Source organism: Orbicella faveolata, unplaced genomic scaffold, assembly GCF_042242905.1.
Source record: "Orbicella faveolata isolate gen_17 unplaced genomic scaffold, um_ofav_v1 contig_48, whole genome shotgun sequence".
Lineage (NCBI taxonomy): Eukaryota > Metazoa > Cnidaria > Anthozoa > Scleractinia > Merulinidae > Orbicella > Orbicella faveolata.
In genome coordinates this window covers 13,414,946-13,435,802 of record NW_028301578.1, presented here as the reverse complement: position 1 = coordinate 13,435,802, position 20,857 = coordinate 13,414,946, and the positions used below count along the sequence as shown (strand labels likewise).

Genomic DNA, 20,857 nt, shown 5'->3' with positions numbered 1-20,857 from the left:
GGGACTTAGCCGGTCCAAGAGGATCGGTTGGTTTGGGAGAAGTTCGCGAGAAAACAAGGGGGAGGGTACCTATTGGGTTAGCACTCACGCACTGCTATCGAACTTCGAAGCGAGAACTTTCAATTGCAACTACAGAAATTACGAATAGGATAAGGGAGAGAGTAAAAGGTGAAACAAACTGGAGAGTTTCTACTAGACACATTTTTCAAGGAACTTAAAAGACACAGGGACAGCCTATGTTTGCAAAAAGGATGGAAGGGTCTGTCGACTTGATTCTTTTATAGTATACTTATGTAGAGAGAAGCCACGCAGCCACACACCTCCCCCAAAGTGAAACACGCGCTGATGTCCTATTACCTTTGCGCAAAATAGAACGTGGTGGATGTCGGCGTACTGAACAGGAAACACAAACCCAAGAAACGCACTACATCTGAGGATAACCAAAATCATGATACGCAAGCTTTTGAGAAGATAAATGTATTTTATACCACGGATACACACGTCTGTACAAAAACAAAGCTATTAATTTACAAGACTTACATCATGCATTAAGCACGTGCAAAAAAAGAAACGTTAACATAAGCTTCAGGACCGTCCGTTCGGGAATGTACGTAAAATTGAACTGCAGCATTTTCAGCTTCTCATAACCATTCCCTCCTCACGAAGAGTGCTATACTTCACCGAAAAGGGTGTCAAGCCATCGTTACACATTTCGCTTCTAGTCACGCAACGAGCCATCAAGTTGATACAGTGAAAAGGGTGTGACTCCTTTCTTATCATTATATTGTCCAGTAACGCAATGGCTGAAATTGTCTAAAACAGGTTTCGAACCGTTCAACAAGAGGCAGCCTAGCCTACAGTGTTTGAATGATGAGCTTTCGTTTCTTGTCGTGGATAAATCGATTAGACGTGAACATTGGGCTGTCGTAGAACGATCCCAAACTTGTTATGTTTATTTGCCGCGCCTGAAAAAAGAAAGTAAAAAGAAAAACAAGAAGTTTAAACTAATGTCTAGAAAGTTCACTTGAAAGGATTTAGAATAGACAAAGCTTTTTCATGACCTAGCATGAGGAGAATAGGAAAACAAAGAACACAAGGAAAAGCAAACTATAGGAGATAATTTCCAATTCGGTAGAAAGACTAAGAGCCTTTTAAGGGAGATTTACGAGAAAATTTTCGATTGCTATCGTCCCGTTTTAGGGAAGCGCACAAGTTCTGAAGAGCGCTCCAAATCACGGTCCAAATGTTCGGATTTGCCATGTGTTCTTCACAACCCTTTCTGGCTACACCGAGGTAGCGTGCTCGTCAAAATTTTTTCAGGGTCCATCTTTCATCGTGTGTATATCCCTTTTTGGCTTTCTGGGTTACTTTTTTTACGTCTTTCTACCTCGGAAAACTACCATTTTGAGATTTCCTACCATTGAAAAGCAATTTTGTTTCTCGCCAAAATTGACTCATAGGAGAAACAAATCATTGCGTTTGTTTGTTTGTTTGTTTGCTTAAATCCCGCGTTTTTCGATTGGCGATAAATTTCTGTAAAAATGTCCCTCTTGATATAGTCCGTTTAAATCTTCAAACGTTTTAAAACATGCACACAAGCTTACCCTGTCCGTGAATTCATCCTCCTGAATTTCAATCACAGCAGGTTCACTGCGGTACCGACTGCGGGAGAATGTCACTTGTTCCTTGGCCAGCTGCTTCAGCACAAACAACAGCAACTCGTTGTTGTCACGACGGTACGCCAAGTACTGCGAAAATGCCTGTTAAAAATATAAACAGTGCTGTCGTTACAACTCTTCTATTAAAAACAAAAACAAAAAAACAAAAAAAAGAACAAACACCCGAACCGTCACCGCACAAGGTGTTCGCAAAAGCATTCTGTCAAAGTTTTTTCAACATCTTTTTTATGGCTTACCTGTTGCTTCCTGGCCAATCAGAAAACAAGTTAGTTTGCGCGGTGCAGAGCTTAAAGTCAATCCACTGTCGTTGCCTTAGATTGTTCTTTGACTGGCCGAAATGACGAGAAAACTAACAAAAAGATGTGTAATCTTTTCGGTCTGTTGTTAGCTCAGGCCTCAGCCGCACCACGCCGGAGGAATTTGAAAACGCAGCTTTATTTCTACAGTTAGGCCTACCGTTCACACTAATCCGTCCCGAAAACGGCACTTTACGAAAACGCTCTTCAAATTACACCGGAGGAATTTGAAAACGACGGCCTTGCGTTTTAAAGTGGATTAAAAACATTTCGAAAATGGCGTTTTTCGAAAACGATGAGTTCACAATAATTTTGTGATTTCCCTGCCCGAGTTTTCCTAAATCACAAATCCAAAATGACCTTTGATTGTTGCGGTTTTAAATTTCTCCGGCGTAGTGTGGACGGAAAACATTTGAGGCGTTTACAGAGCGTAAACTCTGTTTTCAAATTCCTTCGACGTAGTGCTTACAGGGCGGCAGTAAATACAACTATTTGAACAGTTTCTCAAAAACCAAACAACTCGACTTGCTTGTAAAGTTTTCGCGTACGTACCTTTCTCATATTTCTCATCACAGAGAACTTCTGAGTATCAATGAAACTCTCCAGCATAACTCTAATCGCCATGTTGACATCATCCTCCGTCACGTATTCCCGCAGATGCATCTTCGCGTGGGCCTCGGCCATTCGGATCATGGACTCGATATGTCGAACAGTGATGGGAATGGAGCCAGTGGCCTGTAAAGATTTTAAAAATAAGATAACGATGCACGTACTCAATGTTAACGAAAAAGTTCAAATGTCGTTGTTTACAGTGGTCAATGCGCTTAGCTGCACCTAGCTAGTTTAGTTCGCAGGCATACCACTTAAACAGAAAGAAATAAATATATCAACTAAACATAATAGGCTTAAAAATCCCAACTAGCGGGAGGCAGACCAGTTGGCTATTTACAAGTATGACTCAGGATCTGAGCTAGGGTCTAGAGACACAACTACAGCTAAGTGACCAGGGGCCCGTTTCTCGAAAGCCCCGGAAACTCTTCGGGCCCGTAAAGCCATTTTTAGTTCATCTGTATCTACAAACGGAGTAGTGTATACGCCTGAAACTTCTTGTATGAAGGGAGCCTCTGTTCGTATTAAGAATACGTGAATAAAACAGCTCTGTAATCGTAAGGTTCGAGATTTTGCTATGGCTTTCCGGGCCCGAAAAGTTTCCGGGGCTTTCGAGACACGGGCCCCACAGTGGGACTTGTACCCGCTTACCCGAGGTGTAAGTCGGAAAATTTGTTTTCTTTAGCCCCTGTTTATTTCAATACAATCCCGCTTGATAAATAAATACAACTCCACGAAAAAATAAAGTCCAGATAATGTTCTCACCATTGACTCTTTTCTGAGCTCGGCAAACATTCTAGCTATCTTATCCTGGTCCATATTGTGCAGTTTGGGGTGGATTTTCTCACGGGCATATATGACGTACTTCTTCAGCATTTCTTGAGGAATGGTTTCCACACCAGGTTGCAAAGCATTCTATGGAAAGAGTCACAAGAAACGTCTTGAAAATGATCCTAAATCATAGGCAAGCAATGCGTGCACAGTACTTTTTAAACTGGACTATTTGATCAGGTCTTCCAAGTCAGTCATTACAGTACGGCAGTCTGTCTATTGTAGAGCTTTGGGTTGAACTAGTCTCTCTCTCGAAGTAGACCGTGCGAGATCTTTTTCTTTCAGTGTAAAGCATGGAAAGCAGATGAAATTGTTTGGGTGAAGAGTAATACCTAACAGCACAACAATTTGCGATTTTTTTTTTCCACACTATGGGTCTGATGAGTTAAAATGCTGCCCAACTTTGGCTGATCAAGACAATTGGCATAAATGCACTTTTGCTAAACTTGGATTAGTTTGTGTTCCAAGAACAACATTTTCTGTCCAAATCGTCCCCAATTTTAGCCATCCGTGTCTTCTTCTTTGGTGTTTTTCTGATCATCAAGACAATTGGCACAGATGCAGTTTTGCTAAACTTTGAAATTTGCCCAATTCATGAATAACATTATCTGTCCTAATCTTCTCCAATTTTAGCCATTCTTGTTTACTTCTTTGGTGTTTTTCTACCTTAGTAAACAGCTACTAGTAACTATATTCCTTGGTTTAATTACAATTTTCTACAAAGCGAATTCTTAACAAAAACCATGCAATCTTTAAGTACGGCATTTGAGCTATTTATTAGTGCATTCCCACCTGCTGAAAGTCATCATCATCATCATCATCCTTGTTGTTCACAGCATTAGGGTGGTGCTTAACATGGCTGTTGACAACAAACCTGGCCAGCATTTCATCCTGCAAATTTCACAGCATAAAAATTCTGGCTCGTTTAAAGGCTAATAAAAAATAATCTGAAATGAAAAGATAATGCTTATCCAGTCCAGAGTGTTTAGGTGCAGGTGTAGGTGTTCCTGGATTCAACATAGGCCAGTTCTTACAACAGTGTTGAATAACAGGGCTTGGGCCCTTGCCCATTGGGCTTGTCCCAAATGACCAAATGACCAAACAGCACTTTTTTCAAGCCCTGACTTTCGTGACCCAATTATTGGTGAAATTTTGTGACAGTAAGTTCTTTACCTGCACTGGATCCACTGTGTCTTTAACCACACAGAGAATGTCAAACCGTGATAAGATGGGTTCAGTGAGATCAACCTGCAAGTCAACAAAAGATTGATTTTGAGAACATTGTGTGAAAAAAAAAGTAGTTTGCTAGTATCACATTAATTCATCCCTTCAATAACCAACATTAATAAACACCTATTTCCTCATTACATTACCAGCACAATGTGTGGCAGACATTTGTGTGACACTTACATTTTCGGCAAAAGTCAACGATGGGTCATATCGCCCACCAATTGGATTAGCTGCAGCTAAGATACTACATCGTGCCTGCAAAATATTAGAGAACAACATTTTCAGTACGTTATACACATATAAGAAGATGAACCGTGAATCTTCAAAAGAACATTTTGTTGGAGCAGGGATGGCGCAGTGGTGAGAGCATCCATCTCCCACCAATGTGGCCCGGGTTCAATTCCAGCCCAGTGCCATATGTGGGTTGAGTTTATTTTTGGTTCTCACCTTGCTCCTTCCACAAAAACCAACATCTCCACATTCCAATTTGACCAAAATAAAAGATCGGCATGAAAACCAGCTAAGCCTGATGTGGAGTCATCTCTAAATATTGTAATTTTTTATTTGTTTGCATTCTCTTGGTCATGAATGAAAGTGTGTGCTCACTGCTCATCTGAATGACTGAGTCATTGTTTCCAATTGATAACTTTGATATAACATATTCACCTGTAATGAGGTAACAATCCCAGCTTTGGAAATTGAGATGCTTTGTTGTTCCATGGCTTCATGAATACTTGTGCGATCTGCATCATTCATCTAAATCAAGGTAGATAAATTTAATTTAAAAATTGTCCATAATTTTATATAGATGAGAACTTAGTATTTCAGCTTAAGACACAAATTAAATTAGAACTCACTTTGTCAAACTCGTCAATCAAACAGACACCTTTGTCTGCCAGAACCAGTGCACCAGCCTCAAGTGTCCACTCTTTAGTGACTGGGTGTCTCTGAACATATGCAGTCAATCCAACAGCTGACGCACCCTGGCCAGTTGTAAACACAGCTCTCTGAGCAGCCTTCTCGACATACTTTAGAAACTGGGACTTGGCTGTTCCTGGGTCACCGCACAACAGGATGTTGATGTCGCCACGAAGTTTGTGCTTTCCACCTACAACATATTTGACAAAAATATACAGAAATAAGCATTGTGTTGTTAAGGAAAATATCCAAACCTCTCCCACAGAGGCTTTTGCTTAGTTTGAACTCCCCCCCCCTCCCCTCCTGCATCCCCCTGGAAATTCTGGTTTAGCTTCATACTTCCCTTTAAAAATTTTTGCTTTCAACCCCACCCGGGCCCTTGGAATCTCTGTCAACCTTCCTTGGGGTGGGTATGGATATGTTCTGGAACTACACAATCACAAACCATGGAGATCCAGATCTAGCACAATGTCAATACCATTTAATGAAAGAAACTCTTTGTAGCACACAACATTTAGATCCACTCTCTTTGTCTCTTGCTGGACACGCCAGTATAACGAGAGAATGAAAATTAAATAAAACTTGAAGTAAATTGTAACAGGGGACAGAGATTTTTGCTCTATGTCACATGAACCAAGTTGAAAGTGAAGAATGATCATCGCAGTAAATTTTCCAATTTAAGCAATTGGAAAGAAGAAGCCTGAAAAAATCAGGGCTTCAACAGGATTCGAACCCGTGATGTGGTCACGGGTTCGAATCCCGTTGAAGCCCTGATTTTTTCAGGCTTCTTCTTTCCAATTGCTTAAATTGGAAAATTTACTGCGATGATCATTCTTCACTTTCATCTACAACCGCAGTGCAAATATGAATTATTTCATATATCCTTCACATCATGAACCAAGTTGTCGCTGCGACTTGTCCTCATTTCGTTTCACAGCAACTTGTCGCTAAGTGTGTTCCCACTTTAAACATAAATTAAATGTAAAGGAGCTCAGTCACAGTGTTTTTTTTTTTTCTTTTTTTTCTTTTTTTTTTTTTGTTTGGCCACGTACAAAATCTCCTTTAAATGGAAGAAAACCTGAAAATAATAGTTCACTAAGATAGAAAAACATCACTTTCAAAGAGATAATAATAAACCATAAAGGAACAAGGATGGTCAAGGATGGCAAAGATTGACACGGATTGCAAACAACAAATTTGAAAAATTTAGGCTAAACTTTTCAAAATGTGCAAAGTGTGACTGAGCTCCTTTAAGTAAATATCATAAATTATTCCCACCTGGATCTTTGGCCACACCACCAAACATAGCCAGAGCTATTGCTCTCTTGATGTCTTCATGACCATATATGGATGGCGCAATACTATTTATAATCTGCAAAATCCGAGTAAAAAGAAATAAGATGGAAGCATGCAACATAACTTGACATCAAATTACCTAAAAGGAATCAATATACATGCTAGAAACCAGTATTTGTCTGACTAAAGAAATGGTGAGGAGTTACTAACAACGAAAACGTATCACATGGTAGTTTTAACTTAATTTCATCATTGGTATCTTCACTTGAGATTAGTCCCCATGAAATTAAATTTATTACTACTCAAAGAACAGCAAGACATTATCAACAGTGAATATAAACTTCCTGCCTAAAACTCAGTAAGATCTGCTAGAAAGATGGTCCTGTGCTGGCACATTAGTGTAGTACATCAACATTAATTTACCTTTTCACCAATTTTCTCATCTTTTGATAAATCAATAATTGCCTTGATATCCTCGTCTGTCAAACTTGTCACAGCTAGTTTGTCATCCTGTTTGGTGATGAAATTGGCTTCAATCACAGTAGCGAATACTGGAAAGCCATTAGAACGGTTCAGGCTTGTGTCATAATTGATTCTGTAAATACCTGTCAACTCCTGAGGAAATTAATAAATAAACAATAAATTTAAAATATAATTGATTTACCAATATTATTAATTCATTGATGAATTAATGCCATATTTAAGAATATTTTAAATCAAAGATCATGTCCCAGACATCATGGTGGTACAAGAGCTTATTATAAAAATTAGTTGATTTGGGTAACAAATAACGCTGTCCAGTAGCCTTCCTGTTCTCTCTCTTGTTCTGTTACCATCATAATGATCATTGCTTGGCAAAGGCCATGTTGGTCATAGTCACTGCCGCAAAGGCCATAGTAGTCATAGTCACTGCCACTGTTATTAGCATTGTCATCGTCATCACCATTTTCATGATCATCGTCATCATTATTGTCATCAACATCATCATCATCATAACTGATATTGACATGATCTACAAATTTCTCGAAAATAACACCGTCACATTACTTTATTAACAAGTTCATTGGGGCCACCACTTACAATTTCATCTCCTGGTTTGCAGCTGTCGACAAGATCACCAGTAAGAATTACATCTTTGTATCGTGGAAGTCTGCCTGCAGCGACTTTACTAGGACTTTCTTGAATCTTGATTTTTTGGAAGTTCTGATATATGGTCTGTTGGGATGAAATGAGGAAGTTTAGGTTAAAGTGTACCACACTGCCAGAGTTTATCCCTGTTTCATGAAGCAGTAGCATGTAGCAACTACAAGACAGCGTTTCAACTCCCTCTGAATGGAATCCTAGTCCAGCGCAGGGTTACACCCAAGCCGGTACCCATTTATACATCTGGGTGAAGAGAGCCACGGTAAGAGCAACATGTCTTAGCTAGGGCTTGAACCAAGACTACTACCTTGTTCTGGAACCAGCACATGCTAACCATTAACTCAACACGCCTCTAAATTCGGCATATATATTAGTCAACAACTAAGTACAATTAGCGGCTCTGAATCATACCTGGTCCATGTTTATTTCAAAAGGTCCTCGTGACTGACACTCTGGACAAGACCCTGGCTTTACTTCCTGATTGGGCGACTGAAAGAATGGACCCAGGATAAATGAGCATTTTTGACAGTCATACTTCACCATACTGAGCTGGGGAAGAATGCCTGTGCTACTCGTTACAACTCCACAAGTCCTTATGAGTTGGTTCACATGTAATTGCCTGTAGAGAAGAAAACACATTTCAAGTTTGTTTAAGAGTGAAAGAAGGTAAGGAAAGTGTACATTCTTAGCCTAATAGAGTTCTAGCTACTGCTTATTATTTCCAGTATCTCCCATTGATGGGATGCTAGTCCATCACAGGGATAACCCAGCATTAAATTAGCCAGTTCCCATTTATACACTTGGATAGAGAGAGGAAACAAAGCATATATATTGTGACAGAATCATCCCCACAAGGAAAATATGACCAGGGTTTAAAACTGGACCTACCAACCGGGAGTGAAGCATGCAAACCATTAGAACATTTACCACTACAGCACCAACAAATTCAAGCAAATAATAACCAAAGATTTACAAGGTTACCTTAAAGATCTCAGTTCCTCCATGAGGGGCAAGTCAGCAATTCGCACATGGATATCACTGGTGATTCGGTCATAGTTTGGAAACATTGCCAGCACCACTTCTTTTGCACCCTGAAAATTCAAAATGTATGTTCAAAGACCAGATTTTCGTGATGTGCATTTTTCTATGCTTGGCCATGTTTGGAACTGACTTTCTCGTTCCCTTGAATATTGAAAAGTGACAAATAACCAAATGAAAAATGTGAGTTAAGTTTCTGACCAAAACATCACTTCATGTTGTAAATATTTTAGAACCGTCACATCTCCGATGACTGAAATTTACTGCTCCCATCCTTCCTTCTGAACAACCTCAAGAAAAAAAAACATTTATGTGCTTTGATGGAAATGTCAGTTACCTCATCAAAGATCTGCAGGACTTCTGATGGAGCTTCTGGGAGGAAATAAGCTAAAACTTGTTGCTCATTGGCCAGTATGTTGTAATCAACAACAAGGCTTTGTTTGTTTGCTGTGTAAAAGAGAAAAATAAACAACAATATAATATTTTGATGTCAAATGTAAGAGAAACCAAGCATGTATAAGTACTGAGCACTAACAATTAAGCAAAGTAGGAGTAAGGATGGTGCATTGTTAGGACCCGCCTCACATCAATGTGGTCTGGATTTGATTCCAGCCCAGTACAATATGTGTGTTGAGTTTAATTTGTTGTTGGTTCTTGCCTTGCTCTGAGGGTTTTTCTCTGGGTTCTCCAGTTTTCCTCCCTGCACAAAACTCAGCATCTCCAAATTCCAATTCGACCAGGATAGAAGACCCCCATTAAAACAAGCTAAGGCTGATGTAGCTTCACCTCTAAATATTGTAATTTACTGGCTTCTCTCGAGCTCATAGTATATGCTGCATTTATTTAAAAGGATACAATAGATTTTAGTGGAATCTCAATGCTTACCTTCACACATCTGTGAAATTTTCTCCCTGTAAACGCTTTTTCCTTGATCATCAACAAATGAACGAAGGAACTGTTTAAACCTGTTCTTGATTTCCAGGCGAGGTGCCTGCATAGACACCCACTCCCTCACAGAATGTCCTTTCATGTCCTCCAGGTTTTCAATACTTTCAATAAGCTACAGAGAGATAACTAATATTATTAAAGGAAAGAGTCAACATTTCTGGGTTCTTTTTTAACAAATTTGAGCCAATCTAAGATTCCACTACTTCTCTCCCTTCATGAAAATTTATCCAACAAATTTTCAAGACTATGTTTGAAAACACCACGAACTTAAACACACTTTAGTGGCAGCTCTTATTTGAAATTCAGGAATTTTTTTCAAGACTGCAAGTTGTAGTTACTTTCTTATCCGACTAAGATATATTCTAAATTTAATCCCTCTATCATACTTCATCCTCATCTTGCATATCTCCATCAGCTGCTCTTTCCGCAAGCCTACGCCGACGTCTTGGTTGCTCCTCGTCTTCCTCATCAGTTTCATCTTAACAAAAAATAGATTGAAACCTGACATTAAAGGTTACCACATGACCACCACAATACAGGCTCATTTGCATTTATACAAAAGAGGTCAAGGTTTAAAAGTTTGAATCCATTGAAATCTAAAATAACATTCTTGGCTTTTTAACTTCTTCAGTTGCTTTATGACTTAATGAACAATACACTTCCCTCTCATTGTAAAAAAAAAAACAAACAACAAAACAAATTATCTTGTCTTTACCATAAAGAAGTCCCCGGTGAAGTCGTCCTCTGGCAGCTGCCTCTTCTCTGTCTCTCTTTCTCATGAGCCGCTCAGCTTCCTGCCGCGCCTCTGGTGCCATTTCATCAAAGTCTTCATCATCTAATGCAGCGGGATCATACACATCAAGTGCTGGGATTGGACGGTAATCTCTGCAGATCAGAACAGTGACTTAATTTTTAACAGTTGTCTGATAGCTGCGATCTTGTTGAATCTGAAGGATAGCTGACTAAGGGCAGAATTACGCATATTACAGTTTGTGTTCCTAATCAGTTGGCTGATCTGTTTAGACCTGGTTCTATGCCACAATTTGTCAGCTTGATTTAATTCCTTCATCAACTTGTGTCAATCAGGAAAGTAAAAATATATCTGATTCATAACATCTGCAGTACTACAACATATTGTGTGTACTTCCCCCACTCCCCCCACCCCCCCCCCCCACAGAACGGATTGGAATTTCCTGAGGATGGGGGTATCTGTGAGAACAAAAAATTGACAGAAATGTATGAAGCTTAATTGGAATTTCCAGAAGGGTGGGGGGTCTTAGAAAAAAATCCCTTCCATGGGGGAGGTATGGTTATTTTGTAAAACTACATCTAATTTTCTTAAAAACACATCTTGAATAGACCCAACAATACCACTACTGCAAATTTCGCCAAGAATAACAAAACAGTTTTGCACAACTTACTGTTCCATCCTGTCGCCAAACAACTCTTCGCCTTCTTCCTCCTCTGCCACATCATCATTACCAAGGACTGCATCAGTTTCATCTTCAAACGGCGGCAGATCCCTTCCTGGACTTGATGTGAGGCCATCTGTCCGCTGAGGGCTGCTGGGTACACCTAGACTACTTGAGGATTCCTGCACAGAAAGAGAAATATCCTGATCAATGTCAAAACTCTCCTCGCTGCTCTGGCAAATTTTCTATATGTTTCCCTTGGAAGAATTTGGTTTCATCAAAATCGAGACGATGATGAGCTCCTTCTTATCACGACCTGGCAACCTTGTTTTGTTTTGAAAAAAGAAAAGTGGAGTTAGACATTTTAACCAATTCTCAAAGCTATACAAATTTTCCGAACAAACTGACTCGCGAAAAATTTGTACATTTCACACAAAGCCTGATAACCACGAAACGCAGGTCGTGTTTAAAACGACACAACTTCGGTAGCATGGATAGAATCTCTTAGCTAAACTTAAATTTAAACTTAAAACTTAAATCCCCAAGAAATCAAGTTGGCCTTCAGTTTAAAATTCGATCGAATAACATTTTCTGCAAGGCGAATGCATGCATCGGACGAAGCGAAGCCGAAGGTAATTTTGCTTCAACAACGACGATCAAGGAGCTAAAACCCGGAATGAAGTAGATAATTACTGTGAAAGATATGAAGAATAACTCCCTAACTAAGTAGAAAGGTTTTACATTATCAAAGTAACGGCGATTTCTTCCACAACTCATGGAACAACTTACCGCCATGCTGTCTTCGTCGGCTGATCTGTTCACGTGACACAATTTTCCCGCGTTTTTCAAGCGGGTACCGTAATAGGCCGAAGCGATCAGCTGACAGATATGTGACAAACTCTATGGTTGTCACGCAACTTGCACGCGGAAAATTGACCACATTAGCTGTACATTGGCGACGACATGTCTGTTGAGAACGCTTCTTTCCAAAAGGCCAGGAAGCCCTACCCAGGAAGCCCTCGATCTAAATCACTGAAATAAAAAATATTGGATCGCCTCTGCCTTCACAAAATTTTTGTCCGTTTAGGGTCTCTGGGGGTCTTCGACCCCCTCCACACCACGGCGGAGGTCGAGGCATTTGAAAACGGACGTTTCACTCTATAAGCGGATCAAATGTTTTCCGTCCACACTACGCCGGTGGAATTAAAAAACGCAACGGTCATCGGGCATTTTGGATTTGTGGTTGACGAAAACTCGGTCGGGGAAATCACGAGATATTATCGTGACGCCATTGTTTGCATGCCTCGTTTTCAAAATGTTTCCGTCCATACTAACGGTGCGTTCCTTTGGGGTGATCTGGATCAGGATCAGTGACCAAGATCACCCGGATCATCGTGCGTCAAAGGAACCGATGAGTCCACTCTGGTCACGGATCCATCAAAGCCGGCGTTTTCAAATTCCTCTGGTTTTAAGAGCGTTTTAGTTTGGGCGGTAGGCCTAACAAGAGAAACAAAGCTGCGTTTTCAAATTTATCCGGCACAGTATATGTACTGCTGCCTTAATAATCTTGTGCCCAGCCGGAGGCTGTTTCTCGAAAGCTCCCGTAAATACCGGGCTAGATAATGTACCGGGTCTTTCGAGAAACGGGCCCCAGTTGTTTAAACAATTTAACCACAGGTCTCGCAAGCTCCTTGGGAGCCGTGAATATTCAGTTGCGCAACACAGCGTAACAGTTAACACTTTGTAAGAAAGTCTAATGATCGTTCATAACAATTCGAAATATTTAAAAGAATCGAAATTCATTACAAATGACTTCCTTCGACATTTCCTTTCCGTAGCGTTTTAAGGCCGTTTCACAGCGATTCCAGCGAGTTTTGGTTTCAATGTCTGCCTCTTTATATATATGTGGCACAATTTTTGCTTGATTCTCGTGAGTGTTTATAGATTGCTCTAATTCGTAGATTATGCGTAATAGTTCTTTTTGTTAGTTGTTAAATTTTAATTGTTGTAATTGTATTGTATGTTACTTTTTTCAGTGACTAAATAAAGGTTTACACCTTCTGAAAAAACAAGTGGTGTACGGGTACTAAACAGCCCTCTGATAGAAAAGGACACTGGCGTAGAGTCGTTATTGTCGCGGACACGAGACAAACAAACAGAGATCAAAAGCAAGATTGACATTATGATTTATAACTTTAATTTGCCCCAATTGAGTTGAATACTTAATTAATATCATGGGTAACTTTAGTTTATAATTTCACATGTGAAATTATAAAATTGCCATGGTAACGTTTGGCGAGAGGTTTCTTGACTAAGAAGTCAAAAGCCTATACTCGCAAAATTAAGGGGAAAAAAATCACTTACGCTTTGTCAAAATTCCAATAATTTCCCTCGCCTAAAGGCGAAGAAAATTATTAAAATTTTCCCAAAAGGCGCGTAAATTATCTCCTAATTTATCTCGTCACCAGATCGATTACCCGTGCGAATATGTCCTATAATTAAGGGATCTTCTTGCAATATTCTTAGCGTTCGCGAGTCGCAACCAGCTCCGCAGAAAATGGGGAGGAATATTTTTGTGCTGAGAGCGTGCTGCGAGCAATAATATTTTATTATTATGAGTCTGATGCCGCTGGCTAAATCAGCGTTGAAACAAACTCTATGATAATTGATGGTATGAAGCATTGTACGAATGAACGAGTCGAGGTTTTTGTTTAAATAGACTCTTGCCAATTTGATTGCTAAGTTTTAGTTTTACTCTAGCCTACGTAGGGCGAGATTTCGCGCGCGAGTGTGACTTCGAGCGCTTTGTTACAGCAGCGGGCCTTGTAACTGGAGAGGCGAGACCACTTCTCGGTCCTCTAGATCTGCCGGTTGCACTAGACCAGGAGCCATAATGACTGAATAAAATTTCATTCGTTCGCTTGTTTGTCTCTTAAAAGTCACCTCATTGTTGTTCAAATACAAAAATAAAGTTTGACAAAAAAGACCATGGTTGTTAGACAATCACCTCCCTACAAATATAAATGCTCGAGTTCCTCCAGGGATTTCCCTTTCGTCTCCGGAAGATATATGAAGAAAAACAGCCAGCCACAAAACGAAATTCCCCCGTAAAGCCAAAACGCTCCAAAGCGAGTGATCCACTCGGTCAGCGTGAGAAATGTCATAGAAATCACGAGATTACAAGTCCAGTTTGTAGCAGTAGCGAGAGCATTCCCTGTACTACGGGCCCACAGGGGGTAAATCTCCGAGTTTATCGTCCACGGCATTGGTCCCATCCCTGGGGCAAACGCTGCTATATAAAGTACTAAAGCGACTATAGCTAACCAGGCGTACTTGTAAGGACACGCCGCATATGACCAAGTCGTAGAGTGATCTTTTTTGCTGCATCTGCCGTATGCCGCACTGTTATCACTTGAAGAATTGAAAGGAATACAAGAGCCTTTGACAGGGTTGTTCGTGGCATCTTTCACGAAGCAAAATCCGCATTTATCTTCCAAGCAGTCTAAACAGAAACCAGAGCTGGGACAACTGTTTTTGATGTAGAAAGGCGCCGTCTCGTGTACGGATATGGAGGCGTCGTTGCGCTTCGCCATGTAAAAGGCACCTCCAAGAAGAAACAGGCTGAATGTGACTCCTGCCAGGCTACCGAGCAACAGTTTACGCCGTCCCATTCTCTCCACCAGACACACTCCTACGATGGTAAAAGCAAAGTTTCCAAATGCAACCAGGGCCGCTAACCAGATAGCGAGCTGATCACCCTGGATTCCGGACATCTGTATGATGGTGGCACTGTAGTACCTAGTGACAGAAAGCTCCAAAGATTAATTCTCCTTACCTAGCTCCGCATTTCTCTTCCTGTTAGTTACGAGAATTTCAAGGTACATCAAGACAATAGCTTAAGATTTAATTAGCCTAAGTTCATGTCTTTTTCTGCTGAGAAATTCAACCTGGAAAACTCCGTCTGTCCACTTTTTTTCCCTACAATTAGTTTATCCAGGGTTGCTTTCCATTCGACTAAAAATTCCAAAAATTTTGAAAAAGGACAAATGGTACGAAAATTTCCACGGAAATTTTCCAGGAAATCCGAAAATTGTTGACTTTCCGAAAAGTGAACCATTCAATCGCAAATTCGGGAAATTCCGAGAGGAAAATCAAATGGAATGGAAATTCTCGGAAAGAAATTTTCACAAATTTGGGTATACCTCAAGAGGTTGTCCGCTTTTCCAGAAATTCTGGGAAGTGCTGTACCATTCATTCTTGGAAATTTTCAGAAATTAAACCCAGAATTTTTCATCGAGTGGATGTGTGTGTAAGGCTATATTTAAACTGTCATGATGGTTTGTCACAAAGGCAAAAGAACCCGTAAGTCGTGCCCATAAATTTACTTACATAACAGTATTAATCCCAGACAGCTGTTGTATCGCCTGCAGCATGCAGCCAACCAACAAAGCTTTCCTTGTCGCTGAAGTTGTCAACACTTGATACACTACGCTTTGAGTAAATGAACAAGATTCTGGAAAAAAGGATACGGTTGGATAACTTTGTCAATGCATTCAATCCGAAGATATTCCAAATTCAGCATTTCATTTTTCTTTCATTTTAATAGTCACATATCAGAAGCTAGAGCCACCTTGTTCAGCATAATAAACAGTACCACATGAAAGTACTGCTTGATAGCTTTCATTTGAATGGTCACACACTAGGGTTTCATCCACAGACTTAAAAGTTAGAACCACCTTGTACAGCATAATAAACAGCACCACATGAAAGTACTGCTAAATAGCTTTCATTTGAATCGTCACACCCTAGGGTTTCATCCATATACTTAAAGTTAGAACCACCTTGTACAGCATAATAAACAGTACCACATGAAAGTACTGCTCAATAGCTTTCATTTGAATCATCACACACTAGGGTTTCATCTAAAGACTTAACAGTTAGAACCACCTTGCACAGCATAATAAACAGTACCACATGAAAGTACTGCTCAATAGCTTTCATTTGAATCGTCACACACTAGGGTTTCATCTAAAGACTTAACAGTTAGAACCACCTTGTACAGCATAATAAACAGTACCACATGAAAGTACTGCTAAATAGCTTTCATTTGAATCATCACACACTAGGGTTTCATCTAAAGACTTAACAGTTAGAACCACCTTGCACAGCATAATAAACAGTACCACATGAAAGTACTGCTAAATAGCTTTCATTTGAATCGTCACACACTAGGGTTTCATCTAAAGACTTAACAGTTAGAACCACCTTGTACAGCATAATAAACAGTACCACATGAAAGTACTGCTAAATAGCTTTCATTTGAATCGTCACACACTAGGGTTTCATCTAAAGACTTAACAGTTAGAACCACCTTGTACAGCATAATAAACAGTACCACATGAAAGTACTGCTCAATAGCTTTCATTTGAATCGTCACACACTAGGGTTTCATCTAAAGACTTAACAGTTAGAACCACCTTGTACAGCATAATAAACAGTACCACATGAAAGTACTGCTCAATAGCTTTCATTTGAATGGTCACACACTAGGGTTCCATCTACAGACTTAAAAGTTAGAACCACCTTGTACAGCATAATAAACAGTACCACATGAAAACAATGCTCAATAGCTTTCATTTGAATGGTCACACACTAGGGTTTCATCCACAGACTCAAACAGCATAATAAACAGAACATTGCTGATCCAACACACTTACTGCTCTTATGCAACGATTCTTCCTCATCACAAACATTTTTCATGGCATCAAGTTCTGAACCCACATTCACAGTGCCTCGTAGTTTCACAAGCACTTTCTTAGCTTGTTCAGAGTAGCCTCTACTAACAAGCCAGCGAGGACTTTCTGGTAGGACCAGACAACCAAAGACCATCACAATGGATGGAACAGCAGCTAAGCCAAGCATGTATCTAGCAAAAAGAAAACAATGATTACAACATCTCCTAGAGGATGGAGAAGGCTTTGAGTGAGGTTTTAAGCCTGTAACTTGATCAAGCCCTCCACTTTTGTAGTGACATGGATCAAATTAAGAACATTTGTCACATGTGGAGGTTAGGTGCCCATAGAAAACACACCCTGTTTGGTCTCTGCTGGTAGCCCTGAAAGCATATTTCAGGTTCTCTGGACATTGTTTTCCTCCAAACAAGGTTAAACCCAGCAAGATTATGGCCTAATACTAAATTTTCAAAAATTTTGCTATTTAGCTAGTCAACATCAAATTTTAGACAGACTTATTTTTTGTGTAATAGGCCATTTCCGAGTTACCTTGAGCCTTTGCTTCAAATAATTTGAGTCCTCATGCAAAATCTTTCATATGAAAATGAGTTTGATTTGCAGACTAATTTTGACATAGAGGCAAAAGGCAAAAGGCAACTGGGAAATGGCCTATTGGGTCACAAGTGGAAGTGATATGCATAACTGTACTTATTTCTCCACAGATATTATTCATGACAAAACATCTACCTTTAGTGTTTTGATGGCTGCTTTCACTTGTACATGTACCAAAACAAACTTAAGGCACCAGAATCTTCAATAACAGTCAAAGTATTGCTTTAGAAGAAACTCTGCCTTTTCTATCACACAACAATCATCTTTTATGCAAGTTTCCAAGTTGATTGTAAGATCTGGTCAATGAAACCAGGTCCTCAATAATCAACAATAGGAGAGCCAGTAAACTTGGTCAATATACCCTACACCATGGCAGGTTGTCACTAAAACAAAGTAAAACATAACTAAAGAACTGCAAGTCAATGATAATACTACCTCCATCCATTCTTTTTGTATGAGCTGAAGAGGCCATCAACAACTGCAGCAACAAACTGCCCACCAGTAATAAAAAGATTGTTTGTAGTGACCAGGCGCCCTCTGATGGTTGAGGGTGCTGTTTCCGCAATATAAACTGGGACAGTAACAGAAGCCCCACCTGCATATAATCAAATGATAATTTAAGGCGCACTGTCACCTGCGGATTATGCTATCCACTCAATACATGTGGTGTTATCCAACCTTAAACAGCCATGATGGCAGTAGTATGACATATTTTGAATCAGTGATAGAAAAGTCAAACTCTGACATGCTAACTAACTCTATCTTGGATGAGAAAAATTCATGGCATAATTCATTTTGTGCGATTTCATATTCATACATTTGGTTGATGTGTTGTTCCAGAAAACATCCATACCCCTCCCATTGAAGGGGGGGAGGGTTGTTTGGTTTGATCTCCCCTCTAAAACTTTCAGTTTTGGTTCATACTTTCCTTTGAGAATTTTGGCTTTTGGACCACCTCCCCCCTGGGAATTTCCAATAACCCTCTTGAGGTGGGTTTGGAAACTTTCTGGAAGCAAATGTATAGAAATATGACAAAAGATATTACACAAATTTTGGTTCTAACCAAGGATGTAAACATTGTGGATCTCCTTATGAGGCTATATTGAGCTGTATTTTACATATTTGCATGATGTCATATGTGTTGCCATGGTTTCTATAAGCTTTCAGTAAATGGTCCTTTAAAAGTCAGCTGTTACAAATTATCATAAAAAAACTAATTTGGCAAAAATGTAATCATTTTAATTCAAAATTTTGAAAGTCTGTCATATTCTTTATTTTCTCTGTAAACTTAGCCGAGTTTAATTTAAATCAAAAAAGGATCTAATGTCACCTAAACGCATTGTGTAAATCACTCCATATTTTTTCACTACTAACCTCAAATGAATGTTGTTTTATGCTTGTGCTTGTATGCTAGGGAAAACTAACCTTACAGCATTTGAAGTGACCAGAAACAATCCTTGTAAAAGTTACACTTATTGTTCCAGCAAAAAGCTGTATGAAGTGAATTTCAATATTTTCAGAGCTCTGAATGCGGCCGAACCCCTGCGATACATCGCGTGATAGTAAAATTAAAGGAGAGTCGTGGATGCATTGCTTACAAATTGGAGAGATCTTCTTCGATCATCTGCGGGTTTTAAAGACTTTTATTAACAAGGTCGCAAAAAAAAGTAAAAGTAACTGTGTGCAAACACATTATTTACGATTTTATTGATATATTTACATCTGAGTGAATATTTGCATATTCTGAGCTAGCCCTTAATTTTGGGGAGCGCAACCACGACTAAAATTAAAGCCACAAATCGCGATCACTGATGGAAATACTAACTCATCTTTCTATTATAATTACCAATAAACTCATAGAACTTCAATACTTGATTAAATTTACCTATTCCAAAGCCCACAGTGAGCCTTCCAACGAGAAGAATCTCTCTCGAAGGAGCAACCCCCATCACCACAGCTCCAACTGTGAAAACCATGGCTGAAACGACAAGGAGAGGCTTTCTGCCAAGCTGTTGATTCAGAAACCCTCCTAATAAAGCACCAAGTATGGCTGCACCGATGGTTACGCTAACAATTAGTTCTTGCCAGAAAGAAGACAAATCAAACTCCTGTTTTATCAGAATCATGGCGCCGGAAATCACTCCAGTGTCGTACCCAAACAGAAATCCACCGATGGCGGCAAAAACAGTTAAGAAATAAACATATAATGGAGTTGTTTGTTTCGATTCAAGATGCGAGGTTTGTATCAAGGCTTGTTGCTCGCTTTCCTTGTCATCGGATGGGGCTTGATCAATGTTTACATCCATTACGTCTCCTGTTTGATCAACGTGAAGAACTAGAGAACGATCTGCCATGTCTTCCTTCATTCCTTTGGACCGAGTGAGACTGGAAACAGGAAATATATCCAACCGGACCGAACTTCGACCTTTTGGAAAGACGGACTTCATCGTTTTCGTTTCACCCATCCAAATTTGTCTGCTCTATTTCCCTTCCAATATTGTCAACAGAATTAAAGCTTGTGAATAATTAAAATTTGAATTACGTCCGTCTGCATTCTCCTAAAAATGACATCAAAATAATATTCCGAATTTTGCCAAATGTTCACAGTCACGCGTTGTGCATGTGACGTTGGCCGATCCACAAACATTTGGATTTGAAAGAAACATTACAATAAACACATAACCTTGCTTTCCAGCGCGAATGTTCCGGTCCGTTCCAGGGCACAGCAGCGAGCTCACTACAGCTCGCGGCCGTCTGTATCACAGCTAGAAATTGTCTCCGACACTATGTCAAATACACTTGATAATCACGGACCTCAGAGGACACAAATTTCCACCGTCACTAACGCTCCTTTCATTGAACGCTCGAATCGAACTTATGACTTCCAACGCCTGTGTCGATGTTGACCCCAACCGCAAGTTTTCCGAGTGGCTTTTTCAACTCTTGCATTATTCAAAGTAACGTTCCTGAAGGTTTTTTCGGCCCACAAGGGTGCTCTGATGACAAAAACTGACTTCACATCTCAAGCATTTTGTATGAGACTGGTTGATTTCGCCGTTCAATTCTGCTTTCGCTATAAGTTTTCTTTTCCAGACAAGCGACGCTCGAGTCAA

The 20,857-nt window shown here is 39.8% G+C and overlaps 2 protein-coding genes across 2 annotated transcripts; both read right to left on the bottom strand.

Annotated features, from left to right (window-relative positions):
• Nucleotides 1-461: 461 nt before the first annotated feature.
• On the bottom strand, nt 462-12,250 carry LOC110039671 (DNA replication licensing factor mcm2-like). The gene is made up of 20 exons (XM_020744808.2): nt 12,190-12,250; nt 11,410-11,582; nt 10,704-10,873; nt 10,375-10,466; nt 9,926-10,100; nt 9,378-9,487; nt 8,984-9,093; nt 8,414-8,621; nt 7,940-8,074; nt 7,283-7,474; nt 6,842-6,935; nt 5,503-5,753; nt 5,312-5,401; nt 4,826-4,900; nt 4,589-4,663; nt 4,208-4,306; nt 3,350-3,499; nt 2,528-2,710; nt 1,605-1,760; nt 462-965 (listed from the first exon to the last, which is right to left on the bottom strand). The coding sequence occupies exons 1-20, from the start codon at nt 12,193-12,195 to the stop codon at nt 855-857; spliced, it is 2,655 nt and encodes an 884-aa protein (XP_020600467.1). The 5' UTR covers nt 12,196-12,250; the 3' UTR covers nt 462-854.
• A 1,324-nt stretch (nt 12,251-13,574) lies between these two features.
• LOC110039755 (proton myo-inositol cotransporter-like) lies at nt 13,575-20,857 on the bottom strand. Its single transcript, XM_020744906.2, has 5 exons — nt 19,630-20,857; nt 18,180-18,339; nt 17,118-17,326; nt 15,790-15,913; nt 13,575-15,198 (listed from the first exon to the last, which is right to left on the bottom strand). The coding sequence occupies exons 1-5, from the start codon at nt 20,207-20,209 to the stop codon at nt 14,412-14,414; spliced, it is 1,860 nt and encodes a 619-aa protein (XP_020600565.1). The 5' UTR covers nt 20,210-20,857; the 3' UTR covers nt 13,575-14,411.